The 22721-nt window shown below is 43.3% G+C and overlaps 1 protein-coding gene across 4 annotated transcripts in view; it reads left to right on the plus strand.

Moving 5' to 3' along the window:
* The first annotated feature begins 17948 nt into the window (after positions 1-17948).
* Positions 17949-22721, plus strand: part of LOC136884034 (stAR-related lipid transfer protein 7, mitochondrial) — a 77904-nt gene continuing 73131 nt past the window's right edge. For 2 of the 4 annotated variants that reach the window (XM_067156048.2, XM_067156049.2), the window contains exons 1-2: positions 17949-18414; positions 18546-19061. In XM_067156048.2, the coding sequence (XP_067012149.2) occupies positions 18392-18414; positions 18546-19061 (539 nt within the window). In that variant the 5' untranslated portion in view covers positions 17949-18391. Of the gene's footprint in view, positions 18453-18545; positions 19062-22721 lie in introns of those variants that run through there. The other 2 variants (XM_067156050.2, XM_067156052.2) reach the window with 2 other exon arrangements.

Here is a 22721-nt window from a genome sequence, read left to right on the forward strand (position 1 = left end):
GGGAACCTAATACCGTCGGGGTCGGAAAAGAACAAGAGTTGACCAAGGGAGGTCGGATAGGATAGATGAAAGTGAGGAGCCTGGCACAAGTAAGTGGAAGCAATGCGAGGACTCAGCTAAGGGCCTCGTGGTCACCAACCCACGCTCCAAAGTTCAGAGCCCCTGGGGCCCTTATTAGTCGCCTCTTACGACAGGCAGGGGATCCCGTGGGTGTTATTCTACCGCCCCCACCCACAGGGGTTACAGATGGTGGTGGTGGTGACTACTGTTTTAAGAGGAAGTACAACTAGGCAACCATCCTCTATAGAACACTAATCAGAAAAAATCGAAGGGGCCGACACTTCGAAAAATGAAGATATCGGCCAAAGGAAGACAAGGGCCACGAAGGGCATGAACATGAAAGACTTCCTAGACTCCCTAGGGTCTGAAAAGAACAAAAGTTGACCAAAGGAGGTCGGATAAGATAGATGAAAGTGAGGAGCCTGACACAAGTAAGTGAAAGCAATGCCAGAACTCAGCTGAGGGCCCCGTGGTCGCCAACCCAGGTCCAAAGTTCAAAGCCCCTGGGGCCCCTTTTAGTCGCCTCTTACGACTGTCAGGGAATACCGTGAGTGTTATTCTACCGCCCCTACCCACAGAGGGAGCAACTCCCAGACCCGTGCTGTTTCCCACAATGTTACTAATCACAGGCAACGCAGACCTATGGTGTTTCTCACATTCCTGCGCCACTCGTAGGCAACGCAAACCTATGGTGTTCCTCACATGGGTGTACTAATCACAGGGACTCGTACTATCCCGTGGTGTTCCTCACATAGTGGTACTAACCACAGGCTACGCAGACCCACGGTGCGGTGTCGCTCATATAGTGGTACTAATCACAGGCAACGCAGATCCACGGTGTGGTGTCGCTCATATAGTGGTACTAATCACAGGCTACGCAGATCCACGGTGTGGTGTCGCTCATATAGTGGTACTAACCACAGGCTACGCAGACCCACGGTGTGGTGTCGCTCATATAGTGGTACTAATCACAGGCTACGCAGATCCACGGTGTGGTGTCGCTCATATAGTGGTACTAACCACAGGCTACGCAGATCCACGGTGTGGTGTCGCTCATATAGTGGTACTAACCACAGGCTACGCAGATCCACGGTGTGGTGTCGCTCATATAGTGGTACTAATCACAGGCTACGCAGATCCACGGTGTGGTGTCGCTCATATAGTGGTACTAATCACAGGCTACGCAGATCCACGGTGTGGTGTCGCTCATATAGTGGTACTAACCACAGGCTACGCAGATCCACGGTGTGGTGTCGCTCATATAGTGGTAGTAATCACAGGCTACGCAGATCCACGGTGTGGTGTCGCTCATATAGTGGTACTAACCACAGGCTACGCAGATCCACGGTGTGGTGTCGCTCATATAGTGGTACTAACCACAGGCTACGCAGACCCACGGTGTGGTGTCGCTCATATAGTGGTAGTAATCACAGGCTACGCAGATCCACGGTGTGGTGTCGCTCATATAGTGGTACTAATCACAGGCTACGCAGATCCACGGTGCGGTGTCGCTCATATAGTGGTACTAATCACAGGCTACGCAGATCCACGGTGTGGTGTCGCTCATATAGTGGTACTAACCACAGGCTACGCAGATCCACGGTGTGGTGTCGCTCATATAGTGGTACTAACCACAGGCTACGCAGATCCACGGTGCGGTGTCGCTCATATAGTGGTAGTAATCACAGGCTACGCAGATCCACGGTGTGGTGTCGCTCATATAGTGGTACTAACCACAGGCTACGCAGACCCACGGTGTGGTGTCGCTCATATAGTGGTAGTAATCACAGGCTACGCAGATCCACGGTGTGGTGTCGCTCATATAGTGGTACTAACCACAGGCTACGCAGACCCACGGTGTGGTGTCGCTCATATAGTGGTACTAACCACAGGCTACGCAGACCCACGGTGCGGTGTCGCTCATATAGTGGTAGTAATCACAGGCTACGCAGATCCACGGTGTGGTGTCGCTCATATAGTGGTACTAACCACAGGCTACGCAGACCCACGGTGCGGTGTCGCTCATATAGTGGTACTAACCACAGGCTACGCAGACCCACGGTGCGGTGTCGCTCATATAGTGGTACTAACCACAGGCTACGCAGACCCACGGTGCGGTGTCGCTCATATAGTGGTACTAACCACAGGCTACGCAGACCCACGGTGTGGTGTCGCTCATATAGTGGTAGTAATCACAGGCTACGCAGATCCACGGTGTGGTGTCGCTCATATAGTGGTACTAATCACAGGCTACGCAGATCCACGGTGCGGTGTCGCTCATATAGTGGTACTAATCACAGGCTACGCAGATCCACGGTGTGGTGTCGCTCATATAGTGGTACTAACCACAGGCTACGCAGATCCACGGTGTGGTGTCGCTCATATAGTGGTACTAACCACAGGCTACGCAGATCCACGGTGCGGTGTCGCTCATATAGTGGTAGTAATCACAGGCTACGCAGATCCACGGTGTGGTGTCGCTCATATAGTGGTACTAACCACAGGCTACGCAGACCCACGGTGTGGTGTCGCTCATATAGTGGTAGTAATCACAGGCTACGCAGATCCACGGTGTGGTGTCGCTCATATAGTGGTACTAACCACAGGCTACGCAGACCCACGGTGTGGTGTCGCTCATATAGTGGTACTAACCACAGGCTACGCAGACCCACGGTGCGGTGTCGCTCATATAGTGGTAGTAATCACAGGCTACGCAGATCCACGGTGTGGTGTCGCTCATATAGTGGTACTAACCACAGGCTACGCAGACCCACGGTGCGGTGTCGCTCATATAGTGGTACTAACCACAGGCTACGCAGACCCACGGTGCGGTGTCACTCATATAGTGGTACTAACCACAGGCTACGCAGACCCACGGTGCGGTGTCGCTCATATAGTGGTACTAACCACAGGCTACGCAGATCCACGGTGTGGTGTCGCTCATATAGTGGTACTAACCACAGGCTACGCAGACCCACGGTGTGGTGTCGCTCATATAGTGGTAGTAATCACAGGCTACGCAGATCCACGGTGTGGTGTCGCTCATATAGTGGTACTAACCACAGGCTACGCAGACCCACGGTGTGGTGTCGCTCATATAGTGGTACTAACCACAGGCTACGCAGACCCACGGTGTGGTGTCGCTCATATAGTGGTAGTAATCACAGGCTACGCAGATCCACGGTGTGGTGTCGCTCATATAGTGGTAGTAATCACTGGCTACGCAGATCCACGGTGTGGTGTCGCTCATATAGTGGTATTAATAACAGGCTACGCAGATCCACGGTGTGGTGTCGCTCATATAGTGGTACTAACCACAGGCTACGCAGATCCACGGTGTGGTGTCGCTCATATAGTGGTAGTAATCACAGGCTACGCAGACCCACGGTGTGGTGTCGCTCATATAGTGGTAGTAATCACAGGCTACGCAGATCCACGGTGTGGTGTCGCTCATATAGTGGTAGTAATCACAGGCTACGCAGATCCACGGTGTGGTGTCGCTCATATAGTGGTAGTAATCACTGGCTACGCAGATCCACGGTGTGGTGTCGCTAATATAGTGGTAGTAATCACTGGCTACGCAGATCCACGGTGTGGTGTCGCTCGTATAGTGGTAGTAATCACTGGCTACGCAGATCCACGGTGTGGTGTCGCTCATATAGTGGTAGTAATCACAGGCTACGCAGATCCACGGTGTGGTGTCGCTCATATAGTGGTACTAACCACAGGCTACGCAGACCCACGGTGTGGTGTCGCTCATATAGTGGTACTAACCACAGGCTACGCAGATCCACGGTGTGGTGTCGCTCATATAGTGGTACTAACCACAGGCTACGCAGACCCACGGTGTGGTGTCGCTCATATAGTGGTAGTAATCACAGGCTACGCAGATCCACGGTGTGGTGTCGCTCATATAGTGGTATTAATAACAGGCTACGCAGATCCACGGTGTGGTGTCGCTCATATAGTGGTACTAACCACAGGCTACGCAGACCCACGGTGTGGTGTCGCTCATATAGTGGTAGTAATCACAGGCTACGCAGATCCACGGTGTGGTGTCGCTCATATAGTGGTATTAATAACAGGCTACGCAGATCCACGGTGTGGTGTCGCTCATATAGTGGTACTAACCACAGGCTACGCAGACCCACGGTGTGGTGTCGCTCATATAGTGGTAGTAATCACAGGCTACGCAGATCCACGGTGTGGTGTCGCTCATATAGTGGTACTAATCACAGGCTACGCAGATCCACGGTGCGGTGTCGCTCATATAGTGGTACTAATCACAGGCTACGCAGATCCACGGTGTGGTGTCGCTCATATAGTGGTACTAACCACAGGCTACGCAGATCCACGGTGTGGTGTCGCTCATATAGTGGTACTAACCACAGGCTACGCAGATCCACGGTGCGGTGTCGCTCATATAGTGGTAGTAATCACAGGCTACGCAGATCCACGGTGTGGTGTCGCTCATATAGTGGTACTAACCACAGGCTACGCAGACCCACGGTGTGGTGTCGCTCATATAGTGGTAGTAATCACAGGCTACGCAGATCCACGGTGTGGTGTCGCTCATATAGTGGTACTAACCACAGGCTACGCAGACCCACGGTGTGGTGTCGCTCATATAGTGGTACTAATAACAGGCTACGCAGACTCACGGTGTGGTGTCGCTCATATAGTGGTACTAATCACAGGCTACGCAGATCCACGGTGTGGTGTCGCTCATATAGTGGTATTAATAACAGGCTACGCAGATCCACGGTGTGGTGTCGCTCATATAGTGGTATTAATAACAGGCTACGCAGATCCACGGTGTGGTGTCGCTCATATAGTGGTAGTAATCACAGGCAACGTAAGCCCGTGGTGGTCCGCATATAGTGGTACTAATCACGGGCACTATAAAACACATACTGATTTACCCTCTGTTATTCATCATCATCATCATCATCATCATCTGTTTACCCTCCAGGGTCGGCTTTTTCCCTCGGACACAGCGAGGGATCACACCTCTACCGCCTCAAGGGCAGTGTCCTGGAGCTTCAGACTCTTGGTCGGGGATACAACTGGGGAGAATGACCAGTACCTCGCCCAGGCGGCCTCACCTGCTATGCTGAACAGGGGCCTTGTGGAGGGATGGGAAGATTGGAAGGGATAGAGACAAGGAAGAGGGGAGGAAGCGGCCGTGGCCTTATGTTAGGTACCATCCCGGCATTCGCCTGGAGGAGAAGTGGGAAACCACGGAAAACCACTTCCAGGATGGCTGAGGTGGGAATCGAACCCTACTCAGTTGACCTCCCGAGGCTGAGTGGACCCCGTTCCAGCCCTCATACCACTTTTCAAATTTTCGTGGCAGAGCCGGAATCGAACCCGGGCCTCCGGGGGTGGCAGCTAATCACGCTAACCACTACACCACAGAGGCGGACACCCTCTGTTATTATTAATCACAAACCTATCGTGTACCGAACATAGTGGTATTACTCGCAAGTAAAGGCGACCCATTGTGTTCCTCGCGTGATGGTACTAATTACAAGTAGTCTCATGGTTCTATTTCAATTATCCCTTGGTCACCCATTTTAGTCGCCTCTTACGACAGGCAGGAGTTATCGTGGATGTATTCTTCGTCTACGTTTTCGGACTATAAGGTAAGAGTTATTCTTCCCGAAGGCAGGTCCGAACCTCCGCAGAGGTGTTCCTGAGCCGGAGTTTACGTGGGTGGCCAGTTCTTTTCCGCTCCTCCATTCCCTTACCCCCCCCCCCCAACACCAACAGCGCGTGGCAACCCATCCAACTCCTGACCACGCCCAATGTTGCTTAACTTTGGAGATCTCACGGGATCCGGTGTTTCAACACGGCTACGGCCGTTGGCTTTTCGGACTATAGTAGGGATCTAATGAGAGAAGCCTCAGATGTAGACTACAAACGAAAATCAAAGAATCAGAAACGCCCCAGTGAATAGGAAAATGGATCAGATTGCATGGGGTTGCGTTCAATGCATACAAGTACACTGCCTGAAAAAAACAAAAAACATGCAACATCCTCAAGGGCTGTGTTCAATGGTACCAGAGTATATGTGTGCATACTGAGGGCTTGTTGTCTTATGTAAATATGCTCCCATGATTACAGCTGTCTTTAACCCAGGGACCAGGGGAGGAAAGACTGATAAGCAACACAACACGAGAAGAAGACGATGGCAACTCAGCCAGACGGCCAAGGACGAATCAACCACCGCCGCCCCCCGAAAGAGACATGGGAGCGGAACATCAGCCCGCGCCCTATAACGAAGACAGCAGTAATAACATAGTTACTATTTCGTGTCCTTCTTCTATTACTTAGGTAGAGCACTGGACGTGAGCGCAGGCAAGCAAGCCGGCACTCCAAGGAGCACCTGTATATATATATATATTTATTGTTCTAATAACCCTAGCATAGTTGCAGATCTGCAGTGACAAGTGTGTTCCAACAACACCGCACAGAGGGACATCGCCAGGCGGAAGAAGAAGACAGCCCCTTGCACCAAGTAAGGCTTGGCTCTCAATCCCCCACTCCAAACGGAGACTTGGCACTAGGGACCACTGGCTGCTGGGCAAAGGGACGATCCTGTGGCCCAGAGCCCAGACGCTAGTGGACCCGAGCCGTCCCGGCAGTGACAAGATGGACTGATCCCCATAATAACAAACAATGGCAAGGAAATGGTTATGATTGCATGACACATCTTCCTAACTAACACAACCTCTGGACTTTCCAGCCCACATCCTTGCATGTGCTATCAAAAGTTGTCAGGTTTTACACGTAGGCTCTCTCTCTTTTCTGCCTATGTGGTTTTTCCCTGACCCTTCAATACCACACTTCAACACCACCTTACCAAACACAAACTGTTGCCGTGGTAGCGAGTCTAACTCGGAAACCGGCAGATACTCCTTGTATCACTTCCCACTCTTCCCTGCTATCTCTTTCTTCTTAGAAAGTAATAGCATGTCGGAGGCCATGTAGATTGAGTCGATGGTCACGGCGGGGGAGCGAGCTACGGGGGCCCCCCGTAAAAAAAAAAAAAATTGTTGTCTTAGTGGTTCATTTGTAACTGACATCGACGATCAGATGGAGCTCAGGAAGCCTGTCCGTGCGCGCTGTGTTCTGACTCTATAGTAATTGCCACGTAAGGTAATACCCCAGAAAGTAAATATCGCCGCCCGATGCTCTTCTTTTCTCTTTTTTGTAATGGCTGATCACTGCTGCCAACCTGCCTGGTTACATATTAAAATCATCAGACATAACCATAACAAACTAACCTCAATGTAAACACCGATAATGAATGTTTCCCTACCCTAGTAAATGATAAAAGATAAGATGAAATAAATCAAGATAATTATGAATATCTCCTCATTGAGGAATTAAGGAAATAAACACACGTTCTCACTTAAATTATCTGTCTTTATTTTGATATACAGTAGGCGTACTATAACCATATTCTTGAAAAGAGGGGCGTGTTAAACGATGCAATTTATTTAATAAGTCTTTGCAGTGTAATTTTCGAAAGTTGCAGACATCCAATGACTTCCCTTTCTTTTGCGCGAATATTTCCTTCTCTCTTCAATACCGGTAACCAGTAAGGAGAGAGATTATTGGGCATATTTCAGCCTGCAGGCTGGTTATATCTTCAAGCTTATTAGGAAACATATAGGAATACTAATGTGCCAAGCTCCGTGAACGGAATTTAGGTCAGCTTTCAAGTTCACTGCGGATTTGAAAATAATAATGTTATAAGTTCTACTGCCAAAATTTCGTCCCGCAAGAGTTATTTCATGTACCGGTAGATCTAGACATGAGACTGACGTATTTGAGCACTTTCATCATTTCACACAAACTATGTTATTAAATGCATTATCCGAACATGCCACAATCCTACTTACCTGGTATTAGCCAAATAGATTTACAATCCCACAGGAAAAGAAAATATGCTTTAAATATTCTCGCAAATGTATCACTAGTGACTTTAACGGCAATGCGGTGGCAACACGCACTCCACGCTAGAGCAGTGATTGAACGTTGCCAACGTAACAGATTAACGGTAAATGTAAGACGTCGTATCGGCAAGTAGGGTCCCTAAACTGTATGGTTACCGACACTGAAAAAGACCCAACAGCAAGAAAAGTAACTATAAATCAATATCTTAATATTACAGGGGAGAAAGGCTAAGGTTGCACCCTTAGGGTACGTCCTTACACGGAGAGGACTAGTAATTGCCACGTAAGGTAATACCCCAGAAAGTAAATATCGCCGCCCGATGCTCTTCTTTTCTCTTTTTTGTAATGGCTGATCACTGCTGCCAACCTGCCTGGTTACATATTAAAATCATCAGACATAACCATAACAAACTAACCTCAATGTAAACACCGATAATGAATGTTTCCCTACCCTAGTAAATGATAAAAGATAAGATGAAATAAATCAAGATAATTATGAATATCTCCTCATTGAGGAATTAAGGAAATAAACACACGTTCTCACTTAAATTATCTGTCTTTATTTTGATATACAGTAGGCGTACTATAACCATATTCTTGAAAAGAGGGGCGTGTTAAACGATGCAATTTATTTAATAAGTCTTTGCAGTGTAATTTTCGAAAGTTGCAGACATCCAATGACTTCCCTTTCTTTTGCGCGAATATTTCCTTCTCTCTTCAATACCGGTAACCAGTAAGGAGAGAGATTATTGGGCATATTTCAGCCTGCAGGCTGGTTATATCTTCAAGCTTATTAGGAAACATATAGGAATACTAATGTGCCAAGCTCCGTGAACGGAATTTAGGTCAGCTTTCAAGTTCACTGCGGATTTGAAAATAATAATGTTATAAGTTCTACTGCCAAAATTTCGTCCCGCAAGAGTTATTTCATGTACCGGTAGATCTAGACATGAGACTGACGTATTTGAGCACTTTCATCATTTCACACAAACTATGTTATTAAATGCATTATCCGAACATGCCACAATCCTACTTACCTGGTATTAGCCAAATAGATTTACAATCCCACAGGAAAAGAAAATATGCTTTAAATATTCTCGCAAATGTATCACTAGTGACTTTAACGGCAATGCGGTGGCAACACGCACTCCACGCTAGAGCAGTGATTGAACGTTGCCAACGTAACAGATTAACGGTAAATGTAAGACGTCGTATCGGCAAGTAGGGTCCCTAAACTGTATGGTTACCGACACTGAAAAAGACCCAACAGCAAGAAAAGTAACTATAAATCAATATCTTAATATTACAGGGGAGAAAGGCTAAGGTTGCACCCTTAGGGTACGTCCTTACACGGAGAGGACTATACAGGCAGTAACTGTGCTGAGGTGAACAGTGTTTGCAACATTCATTCTAGGGTGCAGCCATGCCCCGCTGACGAGTACGTGCTACTGTCGAACAACTGCAGCTATTTGAACGGGGTTGTATTGTAGACCTGCGGGAAACTGGTTGGACGTATCACATGTTGGGCACAATGTATTGGTGGTGTGTCGCTGCTTTCAGCAGTGCTCTCTGGAACATTCCCATACCCGTAGACCAGGCTCCGAGCGTCCGCGTAGTACAGACGAACATCAAGATCGACGCATTTTGCGAGCAGCGGTGGCCAACCGATCATCATACAGGAACGAAATCCTGTTACACGTTACACTTGCTGTGTCACCAAGCGCCAATGGGAACCATCTGCTCGCAGCAGGATTACGATCACGTGTGACTCGGACTCAGCGAGGGAGGCCACCTCTACCGCCTCAAGGGCAGTGTCCTGGGGCGTGAGACTTTAGGTCGGGGGATACAACTGGGAAGGAGGACCCGTACCTCGCCCAGGCGACCTCACTTGTTATACTGAACAGGGGCCTTGTGGGCGATGGGAAATTTGGAAGGGATAGGAAAGGACGAGGGAAGGAAGCGGCTGTGGTCTTAAATTACGTAACATCCCTCTCGACGCTGAGTGGATCTCGTTCAAGCCCTCATACCACTTTTCAAATTTCGTGGCAGAGCTGGGAATAAAACCCGGGACTCCGGAAGTCGCAGCTAAATCACACTAACCACTAAATCGTCCGGCTTCGTGGCTAAATAGTTAGCGTGCTGGAATTTGGTTACAGGGCTCCTGGGTTCGATTCCCAGCATGATCGGGAGTTTTAACCATAATTGGTTAATTTCGCTGGCACGGGGGCTGGGTGTATGTGTCGCCTTCATCATCAGTACATCCTCATCCTCATTACGTCGCCTACGGGAGTCAACTCAAAATACCTGCATCTGGCGAGCCGAACTTATCCTCGGACACTCCCGGCACTAAAAGCCATACCGGTACGCCATTTCATTTTTACCACTACACCACAGAGGCGGATCTAATTATAAGTTACTAAGTAAAAAAATTGAGCAGGTGGTGGTGGTGGTTTAAACTTACCCCTTTGCAAAAAAAAACTGATGATCATGAATATATCTTTCAATAAATGAAAGTCAAATATTGATAATGAACGATTTATTTGCACCATTGAACAGAGCGACTATGGCCTACGGCAACGACTAATGATGACGGACGGTACACTTTCTATTTCAACACACTCTATTTATACAAATCGAAAAAGGGCCGATGACCTTCGATGTTAGGCCCCTTTAAACAACAAGCATCATCATACAAATCGACAGCCGCAGCATCTTTGGTCACACAAATTTTCGGATGACTCCCCAGTTATAAGACATATTCATGTCAAAAAATAAAAAAATAATAACAGACAGTATTATTGGTTCAAAGTAACAGCACTTCGTACACGGTATGAAGGCCCATGTTATAGTGGAAGGCAGCACACACACACACGCTGAACTTCACCGATGCTCCGAGTAGGATAATGTAACCACCTCTGTGCTCGATCCCTTTCTACTTTCCATTGACCTGTACCGGTACCTCTCCGGAAGTGGTGACTTCATTTATAAATGCTTCGGACTCTCTAACGGAGAACCAAACCACTTCCTTCCGCTAAATGTAACTTGCTTTTCAGTGGCGGTGGGCTCTCAGGAGCACATGAGCACGTGAACACCCAGTTCAAATGCATATTCACATGGATAGTTCAAAAGGTGTTTCCTTTGTTTCTACCTGATTTTGTCAATCGATCGAAAGTATTCGACTTATATCGAAGCTGTTCGTTTCGACTAATAATGCAGAGAGCACACTGGAGATTTTGCTACGAGCCTGAAGACTATACGCATGCGCATGGAGATGAAGTCATGGTTTATCCACAGATATCTCCATAAGCGAGGAGCACCGTAAAGTATGTGCGTTTCAGTCTACATCTACTCTCAAACAAGTGATAGTATTACAGTTGACCACAAGGGTCCGCTACCTCCCTTTTAGTGTTGGCCACAGCTCCCAGAAGTTACTATTGCATTACATCGCAGGAAGACTGCGCTAGTAGGTAATTCTGAACAGGGTTCGTAATCACGGAAAAATGTTTGATTTACATTGTGGGTGGAGAATCGTTTCAATTTCAATTAATTTGAGTACTGGTAAATGTGTTAAGTGCACGCACTATGTTTATGCTTGTTGTCATACTTAGGTGAATTTTGTGCTATCTAAATCCAAGAATATTGTTCGCAACTTTTAATATTCGCTACAATACAGCACTGTAGCAAAGTTGCTGTGAATTTTACTTTTACCGAGCTAAGTATTGAACCTGCCAACTTGGAGTCAGAAATCCGCCGAAGCCACTCAGCCCGGCAGTCGTAATTTTAGTTTTGTTTTATACTCACTGATTAGTCTTGGAAAAATGCATCCTCGGTTATACAGGTTCTACCAAATTATGTGTGGAGAAGCAACACTACAAGGAACTTTTAGTGAAATAATTCAAGTAAGTTATTTTGTACTGATTTGTATTCTATTTTGGTATATTTGAAGACACATTTTGTTGTGAACCCCCTGAATATTTTGTCACGAGCCGCCACTGTTGCTTTTACAGCTTTAAAAGCCAGCACTCAGATAGCTCACCACTGTCATCTTAAGGCCGGTCTCCACTGTTTAACATTTAACACCAACATGTTAAATTTAACATTTTACAGTTGACATGTATATTGTGATTGTGTCTTCCAATTGACTTTGCATGTTAACTCAGAATGTTGAGTTAACACTTTTAACATGTTGGCGTGTTTTCCGCTCCAAGTGGAAAACATGTCAAGTCAATTCGTTGTTCGTGCGTTGTCGGCACAGGTTCGGCAACTTCCATGATGTTTCCATGCCAACACATAAGCTAAACGATGCAAACGACGTGCTCCTCATGAAGTAGGATTATAATTACAACACTCCGCAATACTCCTTCTCTTTGTTATAAGCTACAAATACCGTACACGCATGTGTGTCGTTCTCTCTGCACTATACTAAAATGTCAGAAATGGGGTAGAATAAGGAGATTACTCTGGACTTAATTAATGATATGTGGGATGTCTCATCAGAGGAATACAGATATAAAGCGAAGAAAACCGACAGTTTCCAGGAACTCGAAAATATCTATAATTGTTCCCGCGAGTAAATCGGAAAAAAAAACTAGCGTCCCTCCGCTCCCAGTACAGTCGAGAATTGCAGAAAGTTCAGAAAAGTCGGTAGTCGGGAGCGGACGAAGTTTATACCCTGCACTTCAAAGTGGTTTGTTTTTGAAGCTATGAGCAGAGTGAGGGGAGGAAATGTGCCTAATAAAACTGAATTTCTAAATCATAACAAGAAGTAACAGTGGCAATAACAAAGGCCAATTTCTCTTCATCTGAGTCCATTGTCCTTATTTAAAAATACTAGACACCATCTAAATGTATTACCATAAATTGATATGATGAACTACCTGTATATAAAGAAAGGATGTCAAGTTTAACATGTTTATTAAGTGTGGATACAATGTTAAATGAAACAGTTTTTGACATTTAACATTTAACATGCTGATGGTGTCACCAGTTAACATTTAACACTTTTAACATTTAACATGTTGTTGTTAAATGTTAATCAGTGGAGACCGGCCTTTAGGCTTACGTACATAATGTCTTCTGAACATCAAGGTTAACGATTATGAGTAGTGTCTACTACCCGCACAACGGTTCTGTGGTGAGATTTTCTTAAATAGTAGCGATCTGGACTATCACAACACTTAACATGTATGCAGCTCACCGACATAAGAGTACAACGGCTGGATGACACTTGCACGTTTGCATTGTAACTTATTCATGCCTACGTTAATGACTAATGATGATACGTCACTGACGTTACACGTTCTATTTCAACACACTCTATTTATTCAAATCGACAACTGCAGCATCTTTGGTGACCAAGGCCAACGATAACTACTAATGATGATACGTCACTGACGTTACACTTTCTATTTCAACACATTCTATTTATACAAATCGAGTTCTTAAATTGATGAAAAAAAAATTCTGAACCACAATATCTCACGCAATGCTGCCACATACAAAAGTGCCAAAGGTCCAAGATTTTATAGAACCTGGTAGCCATTTCGTCTCGAATATTCAATCATTTTTGGATTTAGAGCTGTTACCCAGATGGTAAATTCCCTATCAAGTGTTTACCTAGTATTTTCTTAAATGAAAAGCCTGGCGCAAGAACCAGACAGCTCCAAAATATAAATATTTTCAGGAGACACAAAAAAGCATAATCTTCAGAAAACACTTTCCAGTAGCGATAAATCCATATATGGATTCGATAATACCACAGCACACTAAATATAGAACCAAAATATATAGGAGTCTAGATATATTTCAGCTTCAAAATGATCAAAGTCAAGTTCCAGATATTATACAAGAGATTGACAGGGGTAACATAAATGACGCAGTAGTAAAAATTGAGATTATCATTAAAAACGCCATAGTAATAAGGAATGACTGTAACAGAAAAGCCAGACCATGGTTCGATTCAGCATGTTTTTGGCTAGAAAAGAGACGATATTGGCCTTACATAATGCAAGAAAGTCTAGTTCTAAGGCAGACATATCAGAGCATGCTGATAAAAGCAAACTATATAAGGCCATCATAAAGGAGGCCAAGACTAAATTCTTCCTGAAAAATGAAAGGAAAATGCTAGAAATGGCAGAAAAAGATCCATTTTCAATATATATCGGCATGGATACATGGGAAACATATTTTTCCACAGTATTGCAGTCTAAGGACACTAGGCCAGAGATTATAGTCAAACCAAATACAGTAGAGAGAATACGCGACACTCTGAGAGATATCGAAGAATAGCGATTAGAGCTCTGTCTAGCGGAGTGACCTGGGAGTTACTGGTTCTGTCATAAGAGCACGTGTATTTGTTTGTGAAGTTTTTGGCGTTATTTATGCGTTTGCATAAGTTGACATAAGCAAATAGTAGCATGTGTCATTCCTTTATATCTCCCCTTAATATGAGTGGAAAGATATATGCTGTGTTTGGCTGCAATGACTATGAAGTGCAGAAGGATTCGCGGTCGTTCTTCCGTTTCCCTCGTGACAAGAAAACGTAAGCAAATATTGTGTTTGCATAGATATTCTTCCAGTTACAAAGAGATTTGTGTAGTACTTCCAACACTTCTGACCTGCGCGATACATATTTTAACTGGTTTAAAATAGAATGTGCTTATTTTATTGTATAGTGCAGCAGTTAACCTTCAATACCGATGTGTTGTTGTAAGTGTGATCTGTGGTTTTTGATTTAATTCAAGAAAATGCATATGCATATGTGTGTGGCTGGTCGTGTTCCAAGTTACCCCATTTGGAATGCCGTAATGCGTTGTCAAGCACTGAAGGAAATATGGGTAATTTAAGAAATGTACATATTTTGTTGAAACAATATGACGATGCAAATTTTCTTTACCCTAATGTAATGGCAAATATTGCTTATAGGGAAATTTTGAATCTCCTTGAGGGTAAATTGACAGATTTTCTTTCTGTTAGTAGGCTTGAAGTTAAAAGGAAAATTGTCCAGCTCTTAAATATAAATTCATTGAACCATGCATGTAAGGAATGTGCCGATATTTTTATTGACAAGTGTCTTAATGTGATTATACAATGCTTTTAAATGAGAAAAAAGACAAATCTAGCCGTGAAAGTTCAGGTAGGAATACTAAAGCTAAAAAAGTACTGCATAAATGAAAGATCAAGCCTTTCACAGCAGTCCATTTCACATCTCGGTTATATGTCTAATTTCAGTCTTTAAATAATAACCACCGAGCTCGATAGCTGCAGTCGCTTAATTGCGGCCAGTATCCAGTATTCAGGAGATAGTAGGTTCGAACCCCACTGTCGGCAGCCCTGAAAATGGTTTTCCGTGGTTTCCCATTTTCACACCAGGCAAATGCTGGGGCTGTACCTTAATTAAGGCCACGGCCGTTTCCTTCCCACTCCTAGCCCTTTCCTGTCCCATTGTCGCCATAAGACCTATCTGTGTCGGCGCGACGTAAAGCAAATATCAAAGAGAAAAGAAATAATAACCTGTTAAATAAATTTTCATTTATTTATCCAGAATTGCTTTAGTAACTTTGAAGTTAATATCTTAGTAACACTTTCTTTCTAGACGTAATTTATTAATCCATTTCCGTATATGCATTTCCATTGATGTTTGAATTTAGCGTTAATTTTCAGATCACGCCACTAGGAGCGCCACTTGCGAATTGTCTCCCATTTTAACAAGGCTAAATCCGGAAGTGTCGCGTATTGTCTCTACTGTATTTGGTCAAACAAGCCCCTGTACAACTTAAACTATTCACCAAGAAGGAAGTAGAAACCGTAATACTTCAAAGTAAGGACAGAAAAATCGGCGGACCCGACGAGATCCTTAATGAACATCTTAAAGCTAGTTGGCCAGTACTCAAAGAAGTTATAACATGCCTGCTAAATCAATGCCTCATTCAAGGAACCATACCAGATAGATGGAGAGAAGCCACACTTAAAGTATTATATATAGGAAATGGAGATTCAAGTAACCCTATCGTAGTATAGTCCTTGAATGTGTATTACTTAAAATCCTGATGAAACTCCGTGTAAAATGATTATTGCTAATTGCAGATCCAATTATTCCGGAGGAACAATTTGGTTTTCGTGTAGAAATATCTACACTACAGGCAGTAAGATGTTTACATGACGAGATTAGAAAAACGTTAAGGCATCCACGAGGAAATCTCTTTGCTCTACTTATAGACTTCTCTAAAGCATTCGACTCCATAAATAGGAATATGTTGCTGGGAAGACTTCAAGTAGTTGGTATACCGTCCTACATCACTTGAATGCTTAGAAACATTCTATCAGAAAACTATCTAGTTTAGATGATAACATCACGACCTCTATACCTTTACTACAAACAGTTGGATTGCGTCAGAGTGATCCATTGAGCCCTCTATTATTCAATATAACGACTTATGATGTGGTAACAGCCACGAGAACTGAACACGTAACAACGTACATATATGCAGATGATGTGACCTGAGAAAGACTTCAGGAATCCTTCAATAAACTGATAGATTGGACAGCGAAAAATGATATTTTGATCAATGACAAGAAAACTGTGACCATGGTGTTTAGGAGATGTGGAAGACAATACAGAGACGATGTTATCCACTTGAAGGGAAGAAAGCTGGAATCAGTGAATCAATTTAAATATTTGAGCGTCACACTTCAATCCCTTAGGGAGTGTTTTGGAGTGCACATGTGGAAGAGGATCACAGCTGCAATTATAGCAATAAATGACATCCCTCGCCTAAGACTTTTATATGTAGAGACTGCGATCAAGTTATTCAAACTCAAGATAATTCCAATAGTTACTTATGGTTTAGAACTCACGTGGGAATTCTTAACTAAGAACGACGTAGCAAAGCTGGAACAAGTTAAATCCCTTTATTTAAAGAGAGTTCTATGTGTCTCAAAATATTCCCGGGCAAGATTGGTATATGAGATAGCAAGGGAACCGTTCTTCTTCGAGGAGTTGAAATATGAAATGACCTTGCCGTGTACACAGCAAAGCTTCGCACTATTACAGACTCTGTATGAAAAGAAGAGGAATATTCCTATAGAATTCTACGCCACAGATGCTATGGCATCTAATGAATGGAAAAGCACTACCGGTAACTATGAATTGAGGCATACGATTACCCGTTTTGCGGTATATGGATTTCACATCAAGTTGTGTACAAATATAAAATTCCACGACCCAACTTCAGATTGCAAGTGTAAATGGTGCGGTGGACAGTGTGACAGATAACTCAATAAGGCAACTTTGTAGTGAGTAATAGTAGAATTGCATTAATAATCATCATGCACATTGTGCGCTTTGTATTTAATAAATAAATATGTCATTTAATGTTATGGATGATTATCGTTTTTGGTTGTAATGTGTTGTGTTCGTTTTACAAACGAATATTAATTACTTACATTTTGTCATTGTCAAATGTACTGGGGTAGGGTTATGTAATTTGGTCGAATACTTGTTTTGATTTTGGTATATTATTTTAAACCGTTTCGCGTTTTTTAACTATGAAAACATGATTTCTATTTCATATACCGGTACTAATTCTTTTTTACAAAGATTATAACGTTATCAGCGTTAGTTATATTATTAGCAATTAATGGCCAGCTGCGTCCCACAACAGACAGTGGGCCCTAATTTTCTGCCATGTTGGATTCTGCATTAAGATCTGTAGTTCTTCTTGATTGGTCTGGTTGATCCCCACCATTTATACATCCTCTTAGCCAATTTGCCTGCAAAGAGAAAATATTGGCATTGGCAGTCAATACAGCAAAGAATATTTACTACATTTTCTGCACCTTCGTGCACATTTCTGTTGTTAAGTAATTACGATGTAAAACTAAATGTTTTTTACTGGAAAATTATTTTTGTTTAAATTTATTTGTTACTTTCGAAAATTATCAGGAGATACAATGACAATTGTGTATCTAAGAATTGTCTAGATTTCTTGAATTACCTTTTCCTACTCTTCTGAAGTTCAGAATGTGTTCGATATGTTCACCAAGTTATAAAATGCTCTTTCAAAATTTCGTAGAATGAACTGGAAACAAATGTGAACAATTTAAGAGCATGCCGTATTCGTAAATATTAACGCACGTCTTTCGTCTCTGATATGGCCCATGGCCTTCAAGATGAGAGGAAGGAATTGTCATGTCTTTGAGGTGTGCAAGTCTGAAACTTTAAAGTTTATCAATGAAGTAGTTCTATGAGTTCATTAGCTACTTTACAAATCTGGGCGGATGTAATCTGTTAATAGTAGGGAAACCAGAGGAAACTGAACGCTGACTGCGGTGCGGATTTTCGGTAGCCTTTTGTTAGTTGCCTCTGTATGGTTCATCACAGTGCATTGAGGTTAGCTGAAGTTGCTATAGCTTTTGCTTTACATTCAGGTGGTTTTCATTTAGATATCCTTAAATTTACATTGTAGCATGGATTTATAAACTTCATAATATATGGTGGAGGTTTACTTCATGTTCTTCTAGGTTAGAAATGTATTCCGGCAATGTCACAAGAGTACTAGTATTTACCCAACGAAATTGTTTGGTTCCGTCCAGAAGTAAGCACTTCATGGATGATGGAACTTACCAGAGAAGGCATCAGAATAGACTTTTGGTATTTTGCTCGTTGTTCGTAAGAAATATATCTCCAGCTCGCAAATTCGATTGCCTGTCGCGAGGGTTAAGGTCTGTCTGTGTTCAGTACTCAGTTCTACGGTTTCTAAAGAATGAGGTATTGAAAATTCCCCTGTTTCTTAAAAGACATTCTGTGCATATTGTAAGGACGTGTACCCAACAGTGTGAGTGTGTTGTTGCTCATCGAATAAGAAGAGGACAGCAAATATTCAGTTTATACACAAGACTTTGGGATGAAAGAGCTCTGAAGGAACTAGTTGGTCGAGTGAGACAACAGCTGTCAAGAAGAGGCAAATTGGTATTTTGGGGAGCAATGGGTATAACAGCTTATAGTGGAGAGAAAATCTCTGATGAAGAAATGCAGAGGTATGTATTTTATTTCTTGTAAGAAATTGTGTTTGTGCTCATTCTGTTTATTTAAGTAGAAACAACTCTTGATTGCAAGGTGACTTTTATCTTGAACAGTTTACCAGTTTCCCTTGAACATACCAGCTGTTATTCTTCCTAATTTCACATGTGTTACTTCCATTTTATGTACAAGGTATCCACAATTCACCCTGCTTTGTCCATACAAAATATCAGTTTGTGAGTGGTTTGTGATAGTTACAGGCTTGAAGTGCATGTATTTTAGTATTACTTTCTTTTGCCCTGCTCTTGCTACTTGACTTTTGCAATTCAGATCTTGTTCTCCATGAACATTCACAGTATTAGGTTTGTCAGTTTTGGTGGGGGCCTCATTTCATTACTATCCATAGGCTTTATTCTCTGCCTCATACTCTTTACTTGAGGGATTGGTATACAGCTCCTTCCTCCTTCGGTTCTCTACCTTATGATGATGATAATAATAATAATAATAATAATAATAATAATAATAATAATAATAATAATAATAATAATCACATTTAAATTAGATTGATAATAAGGCTTCAGTATTGACCCCCAAGTTTAGTATGTTGAAACATATGAATCTTACCTTTTATTATATGTAAGAAGGATAGAAGCATTCATTGTCAGTGCTGACAAACCCGCCTGCTCTAATAAGTATATAATTTTTATAGTAAACTACTGTGCAATATTCGACATTTCCAAAGTAGCCAGTTGAATGAACACTACTATTGGCTGAAATTAATTAATTGTGGTGTCATTAAAAGTTGGTCCCTTGTTACCCAATATTCACCACGTTCACCTATGTGAGGAATGACTTTCGTTTGTTTACTTCTCGTGGCCTTTTTGCGGAGGCCGTGGTCGGGCGGTCGACAAGGCTGCCAGCCTGTCTAGTTAGGAACTAAGATAAGCACTAATTCGAAAGGTGAATTAAAACTTTTCCTTGCCATGCGGGCAGTATGCGCCGTGGCCATAGATAAAAGCCTCTCAAAAGGAGTGTGGCTCCATACTTCTGGGGACGGAGTGGACTGGTGGGTTCCTGGACACCTCAATGAACACATCTCTCCTCTGAAAGGAATTCCAAGTAAGGTTGCCAGTGCTGACAAACCCATCTGCTCTAATAAGTAGGCCTATATAATTTTTATACTAAACTATTGTGAAATATGTGACATTTCCAAAGTAGACACCTGTCCCTCGCTAAAGAAGTTTCTGTATGCCGTTCAAAAGGAACGACGCTGATTGATGGTTCAGCCACTCTTCCACAGGTGCTCTCTCCCACAGTTGGTAGTCGTCCGTGACCGGGAGAGAAGAATATTCTCTTCATTCACACTCTTCCACTGCATCAGGAACCGCTGTGGTGAAACACTTATTCTTCAGGGCTTTATTCAGCAGACCAAAGCCGTGTCTGTCACAAGCAGAGACACTTGACATTATGGCGGGTGAAAATAGTGCCAGCTGCTCGTTGCAGCGATGGCAGCGTGTTGATGTGCTTTAGCACAAGCAAACTTCATTACAGTTTTTTCCATTTAAATATACGTTTCTACAGAAGAATTTAATTTAATCAAGGCACGTTGTATTCGCTTGGATGAAACCATTGAACATCGAATTTCTTATTACCTAAAAATCAAAATATATAAAATATATTTTTTATCTCAAATATAAAAATCTTTCTTTAATAACAAGGGCAATGCGTCCTCCTGTCACCCGGCAGCCCTGGGTTCGATTCCCGGCCGGGTCAGGGGTTTTTAATTGTAAATTATTAATATCCCTGGCCTGGGGACTGGGTGTTTGTGTCTTCCTTAATGTTCCTTTCCTCACATTCGACGCTTTACACTTCTGCCATTTACGAAATACACGCAGGTTCCTCACAAGTAGGGGCAAAAGATCTTTCTAGGTTGATGCCCCAAACAAATAGTATTTTTTAATTTTAAAAAAAATGCATAATTTCTACTTCCTGACAATGTTACAAACCTTGGGTTGCCACGATCCTTAGTTTGTGCTTAATGTGGACCCACGGACACGCCCCGATAAGTATTCTTACTTTTATGTAGGAATTAAAATAAAGATTATGAAGAGCGAAACTGTCCTATGTGGGCAACAGCATGAAGTAGAGGATTGCCTGTAGGGGTGACTACGTGTGCCCCATGACCGCTGCTGTAGCTGTTTTAGATTTAAGATTTCAACATAAATGTTTATACTGGTACATTTCTAAATATTTTGAGTGTTATTTGATAGAATCTTAAATCTAAAACAACCGGGCGAGTTGGCCGTGCGCGTAGAGGCGCGCGGCTGTGAGCTTGCATCCGGGAGATAGTAGGTTCGAATCCCACTATCGGCAGCCCTGAAAATGGTTTTCCGTGGTTTCCCATTTTCACACCAGGCAAATGCTGGGGCTGTACCTTAATTAAGGCCACGACCGCTTCCTTCCAACTCCTAGGCCTTTCCTGCCCCATCGTCGCCATAAGACCTATCTGTGTCGGTGCGACGTAAAGCCCCTAGCAAAAAAAAAAAAATAATAATAATAATCTAAAACAGCTACAGCAGCGGTCATGGGGCACACGTAGTCACCCCTACAGGCAATCCTCTACTTCATGCTGTTGCCCACATGGGACAGTTTCGCTCTTCATAATCTTTATTTTAATTCCTACATAAAAGTAAGAATATTTTCAGCTGCAATTCTGTTATGTTTTCTTTCTCAGGCAGTTTCGACAGACTGAGGAACCCAACAGTTAAAAAACTCCATATGAACAATGAATGAGGTTGGCAGCTTATAGCTTTGTGTAACATCTGTAACTAATTGGAACCCCAAGAACTCATTCTAACAGAAATTCGTACTCTGGGCCTATAGGCAACATAAATGCTTTTGATTGCTTGTGGTAACCTACCTCTGATCCCATAATCCCATAGTATGGCCAACATTTTTCTTTTTTTCCTCAACTGTTACTACTTATAATTTTATGGTCTCTTCTCCTACTATCTCATGTTAGCTGCTTTACCAATGAAAGTTCTCACTTACAATAGGTCCACAGCTCCTGTTTAAAACTGTATACTCCATGGCACGTAAGTCTATACACTAAGGGTACAACGTTACTCTTTCTCCCCTTAATACTGAAGGTAGTAATTTTTAGTTATTTTCTAACCGTTGGGTTCGATTCAGTTCTCTTTTCATATAGGGCATTATCAACTTTTGTGTAAGTGAACCTATTCCAGAGTGGACAGGCATATTCTGCTGTTGAGAAACAGGGACCCTACTTGCTGATAGATGTCTTACAGTTACTATTAATCTGGCATGTTGGCACTAAACAGTCATGGTTTATTTCCTGACTACCGTTCAGCTCCATGGCTAAATGGTTAGCGTGCTGGCCTTTGGTCGCAGGGGTCCCGGGTTCGATTCCCGGCAGGGTCGGGAATTTTAACCATCATTGGTTAATTTCGCTGGCACAGGGACTGAGTGTATGTGCCGTCTTCATCATCATTTCATCCTCATCACGACGCGTAGGTCGCCTACGGGAGTCAAATCAAAAGACCTGCACCTGGCGAGCCGAATATGGCCTCGGACACTCCCGGCACTAAAAGCCATACGCCATTTCATTAATTTTTTTCCTGGCTACCGGGTGAGTCAGCCGTACAATTAGGGGTGCG

The sequence above is a fragment of the Anabrus simplex genome, chromosome 12, assembly GCF_040414725.1.
Source record: "Anabrus simplex isolate iqAnaSimp1 chromosome 12, ASM4041472v1, whole genome shotgun sequence".
Lineage (NCBI taxonomy): Eukaryota > Metazoa > Arthropoda > Insecta > Orthoptera > Tettigoniidae > Anabrus > Anabrus simplex.